General features: G+C 40.1%; 1 protein-coding gene across 1 annotated transcript in view; it reads left to right on the top strand.

Annotated features, from left to right (window-relative positions):
* The window catches only part of CNTNAP5 (contactin associated protein family member 5), an 874,937-nt gene that overhangs the window by 724,514 nt on the left and 137,891 nt on the right, over nt 1–12,532 (top strand). Inside the window, exon 18 of the mRNA XM_054478744.1 lies at nt 11,485–11,724. Within this exon, the coding sequence (XP_054334719.1) occupies nt 11,485–11,724 (240 nt within the window). The remainder of the gene's footprint in view (nt 1–11,484; nt 11,725–12,532) is intronic.

Below are 12,532 nucleotides of genomic sequence, written 5' to 3'. Positions count from 1 at the left end.
GAGAGGTGGCTGAGGCTGCAACACTGCCTAGAGCTTAGTGAGCTGGTTTCCATTTCTCTGAGTCTGCCAAGAGGAAGCAGATGACTCAGAGGAGGTGAGAAAGCCCTTGGGCAGAGTAGGGGATGGGAAGTGTGTCAAAAACCTCCAGTAAGTCCTACTGGCCGAGTTATACTCTTTTCATTTTGTTATCAAGTTTTTTTTGAACACATGCACAAGTAGACAGCCAAAGCTTCGTCTACCTCTTCCATGCACAATGTGTCATCACCTCCTTTGAGGGTGGCCTTGCTTCAGTTTCAGCAGCGCTGGCATCATTAGCTTCATCAATAACCAGACCGAGTTTGATCATCCTGTCAATCCTGTTAGCACGTGTCTGGGGATCGTCCACACTCAAGCCAGAAGACAGGAACACAGTTTCATAAACCAAGAAGCAACTTAATGGAAGAAACTCTCCAAAAGGGGCTTGTTTTCCAAAGAAAAGTGTAGCTCAGAGGAGGGAAATTATAAGCCTACCTAGGCATGTTGTAAAGCCATTCAAAAATACCTCAGAGAAAGGATTCTGAATGGTAATGTAGTGTCCGACTCGCATTCTGCTTAAAAGGATTGTAACAAATAGAGGCAAGTTAAAAAGAAAAAAAAAAAAAGAGTTTCTTCTGAACCTGGAAGAAAGGGATGTGGATTCAAAGCTGCTTCAGTAGGGAAGATGATTTTGTAGAAGAGGAGGTAAGAAGTGCCATGCTTCAATTCGGCTTCCAGTGTTATCATCCCTGTTTCAAGGTAAATAAGGATCTGCTCTCAGGCTCATCTTCCGTGTGTAGAGGGGCTTAGGCTCCTGTGGTAAGACCTTGTAATCTGCTATCTAGGTCTCCCTTCAAAGAAGGACTTGCTCTGCGGCTGGGAGTGCTGTTGGTGGACAGTCTTCATCTGTCTGCACCTTCAGAAGCTGCCTCAGCTGCAGAGAAAGCCTTGACCAAGGTCATGTCCTTTCCAGGGGGATTCACATCCAGTGACTGAGCCAGAGTGCAAAGGCACAACTATTGGGCCCAAGAAGGAACATCTCTGGTTATTCGTTCTGGTTTCAGCACTCCCGGTGGGACTGTGCCGGGCTGATATTGGGCCTTTACCATAGTTCACTTCTCTGCCCATTCATACTTTCTTTTTCTTCTGTACAACCGTAAGTATGGTTTCCAAGGTTTCCCCTAAAAATATCCTGTACCCTTAACTCCATCACAGAACTTGCTTTCTGGTGAACCCAACCTGAGACAGAATCAGATACATTTTTTGTGCAACTTACACACATGTGTGCATGCTCACACATACATACACACACACACGCTTCTTTTAAATCAAACTAATTTTCTTAAGTGAAATTTATTTTTCATTTCTCCTGAGAATTAGCTATAAAATAATGCCTCTTCCCCTCCTACTTTCTTTTTCCAAAACACTGTTTCATGCTAATAGGTTATTAAGACCAAGTTTGCATGATTTTGCTTCATTACCCTTTGAAGGTCCTGGTACTCAAACTAAAATGGGCCTGTCCCTACCCCAATCTACCTGACAGACTCCTCTTCATTGATAATGCAGACTTTGATGAGTCAGATGAACTATCTCCTCTCAGGGGAGTCTATCCTGGTATACCCCCCTATCTTTGTGAACACACACAATACGCCTGATTATACTGACCTGATTGTTGCATCTCCCCTTTCTAGGAGTTTCTTTGTGGGAAGACATAGTGTCTAATTTATCTTCACATCTCTGGGACCAGTAAAGGTTTTCTAATATACTTAGTGTTCAATAAAAATCTAATGGATTAATCAAAGTGAATGAAGGCAGAGCTCCCCATGCCGTCCATTCCACTAGTGGCTTTATGGTATTAGGCAAGCCACTTACTCTCTCTGAGCCTCAGTTATTCCATCTGCCCACTGGGCTTAATAATAATCAATACCTTGCAAATCAGTTTCAAACATTGAATGCAGCAATGGATGTCCCTGTTCCACTTGGGATTTTCTTTTAAGGGTTCTTAAATAAGAATGGCAAGCAAAAGACTGTTTCAAATGGGAAATGATTTGTGCCCTCACCCCATTGGAATAATGAAACACTCCTTTTGGAAACTGAGGGGTTTTGACATTTAAAGGACACACTTAATTGGTGTAATGGCTCCAGGGGGAAAGATCCCTCCCTATGCTGGATTTTACCTCTTCTCACAAATCAACAGAAATGTCCCCACACACTAGTGTACTTGGAGTGTGAGTGCCTCGAAAGCTGATTGCAGGTCCTTATACAGGGGAAAGTTTCTTGCCATTTTCTTGGCCATTGGCTTTAAAGATAAAGGGATTTCAAAACCACATTTTCAAATTACTATATGGTTCACATACGCCTGCCTCAGGATTGTTATTGTTAAATTACATTCTCACTGATATTATTTTCCCCCGATCTGTTCAATAAGACAGGCTTTTTTTGGGTTGTTTGTCCAAATCAGAGAGTTGTGTCCAATCTGGTAGTGAGAGGATGTGCCCAGACCAGAAATGGGACCTTTACTTGTGATTTAAGCATACCAGAAATAAACTGAAAGCTGACCACCCTCCTCACACATTTGCAATGCCTTCTGGGAAGTCAGGATTTTGCCTCAGCCACTGACCTTCTCTTGGTCTGGACTGAGAATAAAGTGCAGCAAAAAGCCAGACTATATGATTGTTTTAAATTGAAACGACTTTCTTTAGCAGAATTTATTCTTCATTTTCCCAGGGATCAATCTCACCCAAAAGAGTCTTTAAAAACCTGCAGGTGCTTCGGTGGAGTTTGGAGCATTTTGCAGGATGGGGAGTGAGGGGCAGTGGTCTGATTCTGCACTTCCACTTGCTTTTCTTTGTCCTTCATCCTTTTCTCCCCACTCACATTCTTTTCCTTCCATAATTTACTGAGCAAATATTTTCTGAGTGCATGCTCAGTCAGCCCTGGGCTGGGCAATGGGGTCATGGAGATAAGTAAGATCCATTCGCTCTTTGGGAGGTACAGGCTCAGGGGAGAGGTGAGTTGGATTTTCTAGTAAGTCCTTCATGCTGTGGTATGTGGTATGTATTCAAGGCGGTATGAGCAGGGAAAACAGGATGCAGCTCCCAACTCCATGCGGAGGCAGGCCCCAGGCTCTATTTCTCTTACGTTGTGTAAATGTTTATTTCCTGCCTCTCTCTTTCTTATATTGGTGAAATAAGATTAATTTGCAGTTAGTACAGTGTCTAAGGAAATTTGCCCTTGGAAGGCAGCCTGAGACTTGTGTGCCCACTCAGTGTGTAGGAAGCAGATCTCTTACATTGCTAAGCCAATTGCTCACTTATTCAGGTATCTGGGAGGACACCTGGAGCCCAAACGCCTCAGGGCCTAAGACTGACCATCCTTCCAGACCTTGCTGTCTATTTGGGGTACTCAATGTGGACACTGCATTCCCCACTGCCATCTACACTGCACTGGATCCCTGCTTTGGGTTCGGGTTTGTCTTAAAATGGTGAGATGGTGCTTGTATCAATGACAGAGTCAGGTGCCCTTTTGCTTCTCATTCTCTGCCATTTTCCCACAAACTCTTATCCTCAAGGATCGTTCCTTTTCTACCTTTTATCTCCCATCCTTTCACAGATAAATTAATTCATCAAAAACATGGGGGTGGGGGTTACTGTCAGGATGAGGTTGTTGCCCTGAAGGGCAGATTCAGGCTGACAAGGTCTCACCCACTAATAAGAAATAGTCCTTGCCCAGAGGAGTGTACTCCAAAAGCAGTAATGGAGGGCAGTGGAGCAGTTATATATGTATATATGTGTGCGTATGTAGATGAGGTTCATTTCCTTTTTATAATACCTCCACTCTCTTAGAGTTTCTGAAGCCTGTAGTTTTCCCCTTTCAGTCAGAGCATATTGTGTTATGCATTTCCTTTGGTTCCATCATTTTTTATCCTTTTGTTTATTTGCCCTCATTTTTCTCCTCTTTTATCTTCTGCAAAGCCACCTTGCTTCCTTCCATTTATTCCTGAAGGCCGCGTAACCTCTGATGGTGCCTGCATGCCCAGCAGGAAAATATGGATGATAATATGTCCTGCTTGCTTTGTGTTCACAAAAGACTAAAAGCCTCTAGATATTTTAGTATTTTATCCTTGTTATTATTGTTATTCTAACTTGTCCCCATCATTATGTATTGTGAAATTGATACCTTTTTCTGTACTAGAAGGTCATGTGGACCTTAAACAGTAGGAAAGGTCTAGCTTGAACCCAGTATAGGGGAGGCTTCAGACCAACCACAAGCCATAGGTAGAAATGGAAAGTGTAAATCAGATTTCCAATAAGTATCCCAGGACTGGGAGAATTTTAGTTCACTTGCTCACATTTTTTTTTCATCTGTAGTTTTTAAAATAATCACTGGCATTTAGCATATTAACCAAAGAACTTTAAAAAAAAACATCATTCTGAGAATGCAAACAATTAAAATTTAATTTATTGCTGGTGGGAGTATAAATTGAAACAGTTAAGAAGTCTGTTTTGCATTATCTACTAAAGTCAAACATATGCATACCCTATGACCAACAGTTCTACTCCTAGGTATACACCAACAGAAATATGAACCATAATAAATACAGAAGATTACTTATTGCAGCACTATTCATAATAGCCAAAACCTATACTATGCCCACTGAGAGTAGAAAGAAAGATGATTTATGAAGTGTTTCTCACACCAGAATGCTGTACAGCTTCCTTTATTAATATGGACAAATGTCATCAATACAATGCTAGGCAAAAGAAGCCAGGGTCAAAATAGTACATGCAATGTGATTCCATTTAAATCATATTCGACCTCTGATTTCAGAAACAGGTTAGTAGTATTCTTAGAAGGGGTGGTTGGTGACTGGAAGGAAGCTTCTGGCGTGCTGGTAAAATTCTGTCTTTTGATCTGGTTGCTAGTTACTTTGGTGTGTTCAGTTTGTGAAAAATTATCAAGTCATATATTCCTGTGCACTTTTGCATTTGTTCTTGAACACAAGAAACAATAAAACACAGTACTAAAAACAGCCTCAATCATTGAAGTTGAGTTTTCTCATCATCATAAGTTTTAATGGTTTTATAAGTAGTTCCCCATATAGAATTACCATGACTTATTTATCATTCTCTTTTGTCAGACATTTCCCTCCCCCAGTCTGTAACAACTATTTCAAAAGATCAATTAAATATTAATATTTCTGCTTGTAATCCTCCTCCGAGCTCCATTTTCAGCTATTTTGTTTAAAAAGTGCAATAAAGCCAGTAATAACAATGCTTTAATGGCTCTTGACATGGATTGATGAATTATTATTCACAAGCCTTTCACAACATTTATTTCTACCAAACAAATAAGGAAATTATTTTAATCTGTTAACCAAATTCAAGTTATCACTAAGCTCTTTTCCAGTTTCCTGATGGGGTTTGGCATTTGGTTTGAGGTGTCAAAATTTGTAGTGAGGATTAAATCAATGAAGCATGTAGAAGGTTTTGATATTAAATAAATTCTTCGTTCTGATCACTATTATTATTATTTTACATTTTGGGCATCCAGTTAATACTACCAGTATTATTAAATAGTGTATGTTTAGTGATTCCTGAGCAAGAAATCTCTCTATCTGGCAAAATTCAACCAGATACATGCCTTATCCTTAAGGAAATCACATTTTGAAATTAAAGTCTACAGTAGGATTTCCTCCTGGTACCAAGATTCTGCCAATTGGAGAACCAGGGCTTAAAAAAGAACATAATTGATAGTTAGTTTACTTGTTTTTATTCATCATGTATATGTTAAACCTTCTGCCACTTTAGTCAAAAAGTCTGCCACTTTTTGAAATCTAGGTGGTAAATGCAGCTGAACTTCAGTAGAAAACAAACTGCTCCATGTTCAAGGGCATAACAAAAAAGTAAGGCAGGAAGAAAGGGTGGGAGGGAAGAAGGGAGGATGGAAAGGTGGCACTGTACTAATTTTTGTGAAATAAGAGCCTGACCTGATGCAGTCTGTGTTTTTCCAGGGGCTTCTCTGAAAATGAGTTTTGCTGGAGCATGTGCAGGAAAGAGCAGACACACATGAGAGAAATAGAGGCTCCGCATTTGTGCTCAAGGAGGGCACAAGGAATTGAGATGCTTCTCTGAAAGCAATGAGCATTTGTCCAACTGACGCATGGAGGTTTTCAAAGACAGGCTTAGAATGATAATAGTGAAGTTTTTAAGAGTTGATTCTTACTCAGTCCAAGGAAACATCATCATAATGAACCCACTTGATACCAAGGGCCAACTGAAGAGTATCATACAAAATTGCTTCTAGCTAGGCCAGCCAACTAATGGTCTAAGTTATCAAAAAGACTGATAGGGAAGCCAAGAGAATAAATGCATGTTGGTATATTATTTGGTGAAAGAAAACATGTAAGAGATAAGAGGAGGAAACTGGAAGAATCACTTAGTTGTGATATTGACTCAAATCGTCTAATATTCATCTTAGAATTTTAGGGCAAGGAGCTACATGCAGGCTTTGAAGGTCACCAGGTCCAGTTTGACTCCAGGCTTTGCCACATAAAATCTGTTTAATTCCCAACGCTGGCCAAACAATCTCTGATGTTAAGTTTTCTTAGGGAATGTGGATGTTGAGTTTTCTTAGGCAATGTGAATGATATGAAGAATACCTTCTTTCCCACTGACAATTTAATGAGTTTAGTATAAAGTTTTTAGCCTACAACTACTATGACTTGTATCTTTAAATATTGTTTTTAGAACCAGAGGCATTGCTCTGGTCCTCAAAGAGCTCAGAGATTAAGGCTGAGGAAAAAAAAAAAAAAAAAGAAAAAGAAAAAAAACCCTTAAGCTTCTCTAAGTATAAAGCCACATGTTTTTTGTTCTTCTAAAATTACAGTGAAATGTATACTAGAAACAAACAAGTAAAAATAAAAGTGTATTAGAGCAACAGGGGAAAAATTAAATACTTGCAATGGCCAGGAAGGCAACATGAATGTATGAAGTCATCCTGGTGAGGTCTGTGGTCAAGTGGAGAGTGCATGCCCTGTCTTAGAGGAGCTGACCCCAGTGAAGCTGAGAATTGCCATGCAAGAAAGCAGGTTCATTGTTAAGAGATGTTCTGATTTTTCAATGAGGAACTAACTAGAATTTTTAAAAGTATTTTTTGTGTTTTAAAAAACTGACAAATAATTAAAATAAGTAAATGCTCGGTGGGTAGAAAGATAAATGACTAATAAGTTTATATGAGTTCAGGTGTTCATGCCTGCGACTACAGGGGTAGTGTAGGACAAGCAGTGGGGTGCATGGGGATGGATAACATACTAGTAAATACAACATATGTGAAGAGGTGCAAAGTCTAGATAGGCCATGTGGCATGAGAGCCACAAGTGGTTCAGAATGCTTGGTGCACTGAAGTCAGTGCAGGAAGTGTAGGAGAAAGAAGCTGGTGAGGTAAGGGGAGGCCAGATCTCCCTTGCTGTGTCAGTTGTGATCAGGAATTTCAGCTTGATCCCTAGGATAATGACTAGTTCCCGAAGGGTATCAAACACATACAGCAGAATCACATTTTCAAATTTGCATTAATTCTGGCCACAAAATGGTGAATGGAAAGGAAGAGCAGGGGCTGAAGGTAGCATGTTTTTGCAGGGATTCAGGTTAGGGTGACAGAGAATATACTGAAAGCAGTCTCCAGGCATAGAAAGAAGCAGACAAGCTGGCCATGGTGGCTTACACGTGTAATCCCAGCACTTTGAGAGGCCAAGGCTGGAGGATTGCTTGAGCTCAGGGTTTTGAGACAGCCTGGGCAATGTAGTAAGACCTCATTTCTAGTAAAATTAAATAAATAAATAATAAAAGTAAATTTTAATAAATTAGCTGGTCGTGGTGGTGTGCGCTTTTGGTCCCAGCTACTTGGTAGGCTGAGGCAGGAGGATTGCTTGAACTTTGGGAGATGGAGGCTGCAGTGCTCTATGATCACACCACTGCACTCCAGCCTGGATGATAGAATATGACTCTGTCTCAGAAATAAAACAAATAAGCAGGCAGGAAGGAAGAAAAGAAAGAGAAATAAAGAAAGAAGGAAAGAAAGAAAGAAAGAAAAAGAAAGAAAGAAAGAAAGAAAGACAGACAGACAGGAAGAAAAGAAAGAGAGAGAGAGAAAGAAAGAAAAAAAGAAAGAGAAAGAAAGAAAGAAAGGTAGGAAGGAAGAAGGAAAGAGAAAGAAGAGAGAGAGAGAGAAGCAAATGGATTCAGAAACAGAGATTTCTGGGAGAGGGAGAGAAAATCCACAGCGCTGGGGTAAGGGAGGAAGACAGTCAGAGAGGTGGATGAGGGAAGATTACTGTCGCCTTTCTGTTTCTGTACAATAAGTTTTACATAAGATTCATGCCTCCAATAACTCTCTACACATAGTAGGTAAGAAGGGCCACTTTAAAAAAATTATTCTCTTGATAAAGAAAAAACAAACTTACTCCTAGTTTTCTCCTTTGTAAAGACTAAAACAGCCAGGTAAAAATGGAAATTTAGTTCACTGTGCAATTGAGTTCATAACTCACTGTGTCATTATGTTTTGTCAGCATCTGTAATTGAAATAATCCCCCAGATTTGTGTCACTATCACCAGGCTGTATAAGTCTCAAACCTTAAGGAGTGCATTTTTGCCCGAGAAACCACCCACCCCAGTCATCTTCTTCTCCATTAATAAAGTTGTTGACTAAGTCACACGCAAGAACATGTGCAATAGATCTTGCATTCTTCACTTCTGCTAAAAGAAAAATGACACTAACAAGATATAAGAAGAGTTATTCAAATCCACCATGGGGAGTGACTACAAAATGAGAAAAACAAAACCAAACAAAATATTTGACTACATAAATCCTCTCTTCTTTATTCTACACACTCTCTAGGAAAGAAATAATGAACCTTCCTCTATAATCTGCTTGTGTTTATAATTGATTTATCTTGTGGTTAAAGAGATTTACTTACCAAAATTGAGACAGACAGGAGAATGCAATTTGGGTTTGCCCTCCTGGCCTGCTTGGGTATCACTTACGGGAACTGAAAATAAAATAATTGAACACATATTGTATTCTATAAATCATTACTTCAGAATGCAAGACGAGATCTATCCCTTAGGATAAATGTCTTTGGATGTAGCAAGTGAATGTCATACATACATTTATGAGTCTGCTGACCTGGTGGGATTTAGGAAAAACAGCCTTTCTCTCCCCACTCTCCCCTGCCCCATGTCCCCCTCACATCCTCCCCATTTCTAATTATTTCCTTGCTTTCCTCAAAGCCATTGACCCACCATTGGGCCAGTCTGACTCATGCCAGGAATTCTTTAAATTATCTAGTCATTCCTTTAACTTACATCTTTGTTTCTCACTTAACATCTCTATTCCCTGTCTAAGATTATGCATTTCAATTTCTCATCTGATCCACTTTGATAAGGACACATTTGTATCTGGTCATTTGCCAGACAAAGATTTAATAAAGTTGTAGAATAATTTCTAGAATGAGGCTCAGATGAGAGATCCTAAGGGTACAGAAAACAAATGACAAATTGGTCCTGACCTTGGTATTTTCCCTTCCATCTTCTCCTCCTCTCCATTAGTACATCTGGTAGACCTCAAAGACCTGTGTGTGGCTTTCACTCATCCATATGTGTAGACTTGAGCCTGAGGATTTGAAACAGAAGTTGTGTTCTTTAAGGCCAGTCTGTACCTCCACCTCCCCTGGTTTCTCCCAGGAGTTTCAGCACCAAATAAATACCTTCTAATGGGACTTAGCTTAATTTCCCGGCTTGTCTTTCAACACACATTTTTCTGATATCAGAGGGGTAGGCTGGTGGAAAACTGGATTTCTGATGGGAAGAAAACACTCTGAAATATTAAATCTGCCTGATTCTTGAATAATTTTCAAGAAACATATAAAATCTCTCTGAAATCTTCAAGATATATCCTCAGCAGAAAATTACAAGCCTATTGTGTATTCCACAAAAAAGAAATCTGTCTTCTAAATCATAATGTAAGAATAAGCTAATTATTAATCAGCTTAATTTAAGGATTAATCAGCACATATATATTAAGGAATTGGTTCTAGCCATTGTGAAGGTGCAAAAGAAGGCATAAGAGAGCAGCAGTGATTGAACAGGTATTGTACTCTAGGTTATTTTCTTTTTTTTTTTTTTTTTTTTTGAGACAAGAGTCTTGCCCTGTGGCCCAGGCTGGAATGCAATGGCGTGATCTTGGCTCACTGCAGCCTCTGCCTCCCCGGTTCAAGCTATTTTTCTGCCTCAGCCTCCTGGGTTCAAGCAATTCTCCTGCCTCAGCCTCCCGAATAGCTGGAATTACAGGTGCCTGCCACCATGCCTGGCTAATTTTTGTATTTTTAGTAGAAATGGGGTTTCACCGTGTTGGCCAGGCTGGTCTTGAACTCCTGACCTCAAATGATCAGCCCGTCTTGGCCTCCCAAAATGCTAGGATTACAGGCATGCACCACCATGCCCGGCCTATTGTATGATCTTAATGAAGCCTCACCATACACCCACACAATAAATTGATTTTTATTTTATAGATGAAGTAGCTGAGGCTGAGGTAATTCCATGGTCAATATGGCTAATCAGCAAGTGACATGAGTTTGACTCCATGTCTATCTGGCTCTGGTCTACCCACCTTGCACTCCACTGCACTGCACTGTGCAAGCATTAGGAAGTCTACTGAAGTTTTCTAAGTTGGTGTACCTAACAGCTTCTGTCTAACTTTACCAGAAAGGACAGTCCCACTCTGTGCCTTCCACTTCAGATGAAAGTGTGCTGTGGACTGTGTAAGAATTTTTTTTTCACAAGAAACATGGCCATCTGAAGTTTTACTCTTAAACCTGTAAAATACAGGAACTACAATCTTTCACTTTTTTTGTGTATATACGGAAAGAGCTTGAGGGAGGGGGTTCCCAGCCTAGAAGGACGTGTATTTTTTTCTTAACTTTTATTTTAGGTTCAGGGCTAGATTTGCAGGTTTATTATGTAGGTAAACTTGTATAATGTGGATTTGTCGTATAGATTATTTTGTCACCCAGGTACTAAGCTTAGTACCCAATAGTTATTTTTCTCTGATCTGCTCCCTCCTCCCACCCAACACCCTCAAGTAGGACCCAGTGTCTGTTGCTCCCCTCTTTGCGTCCAAGTGTTCTCATCATTTACCTCTCACTTATAAATGAGAATATGGGGTATTTGGTTTTCTGTTCCTGCCTTAGTTTGCTAAAGATTGTGGCCTCTAGCTCCACCCATGTTTCTAGGACATGCATTTTTTTTGAGGCTCTTCGGAATTCCAACTCTCACTGGAAACTTTAATGAAAAAATTAATTTAGACCTGCATGACAAGAGATTACTACTTAACTCTTACCCATGCCAACATTAAACCTAAATGTATTGAGCCCTATAATACCTTACATTTGTTTCCTTTTATTTAACCTCTTAGGGGGAACGTCATCCAGACAGAAAGGCTTCCTAGGATGCATTCGCTCCTTACACTTGAATGGACAGAAAATGGACCTGGAAGAGAGGGCAAAGGTCACATCTGGAGTCAGGCCAGGCTGCCCCGGCCACTGCAGCAGCTACGGCAGCATCTGCCACAACGGGGGCAAGTGTGTGGAGAAGCACAATGGCTACCTGTGTGATTGCACCAATTCGCCTTATGAAGGGCCCTTTTGCAAAAAAGGTACCTCAGGTGCTCCTGTTTCTCCTGAGTGCGGTGGTGCTGTATCACCTACACGCTATGGTCATGCCATGTAATACTCATACTCTGAGACAGTCTTTATCATCTACTCTCCCTCTGTTTAAAGAGTCTGCATAGTTCTTCAACGTAATTGCATATACTTGTTGGTATTACGTGTGTTCACTGGCAATGTAACTGAACTGGATGGATAATTACAGGAAAACACCCTGCCCACGGCCAAAAAGCCAGTTAAGTAGAGAAAGAGGTGGATTCACATTTCTGTTGTTAGCTAGATTGTTAGTGAACACATTAATATTTCCACTTCCAATCCCTCAGTCCGCAAATGTAATCAAAGAATTGTAGAATCTAGCCCTGGGGGAGCCTTAGAGATACTTAAGCCATCTTAAATTATTTTTTACAACAAAGAGAATATCAGTAAATTAGTAAACACAGTACCGTGTATTTGGTGAAATCTCTCTATTCTGCAGGTGACTTGAGCGAATGTCTGAGGCCTTAAAAGCCCTATCTGAAAGCTCACATTTAGTTCATTGGTGGGCTGGGACTGAAACACACATGAAAGTCAAAACTTCTGCTCCAGGGCTTTTCCTATACCCCTTCACAATCTCATGAGTTCATTACATTGACACAAATTGATAATCACGGATATACACCTTGGACAAGGAATGAGGATCATTGTGTAAATTCTCTAGATAAATTCAAGATACCTCAAGAAACTAGAAAATCTCAATATTCAGTATAAATACATAGTATTTTTCAAACACAAGGAAAAAGATTTGGTGTACTCTCAATT

This window comes from Pongo pygmaeus, chromosome 11, assembly GCF_028885625.2.
Source record: "Pongo pygmaeus isolate AG05252 chromosome 11, NHGRI_mPonPyg2-v2.0_pri, whole genome shotgun sequence".
Lineage (NCBI taxonomy): Eukaryota > Metazoa > Chordata > Mammalia > Primates > Hominidae > Pongo > Pongo pygmaeus.
The sequence above is the reverse complement of the archived record's forward strand: the minus strand, read 5'-3'. Positions and strand labels throughout refer to the sequence as shown.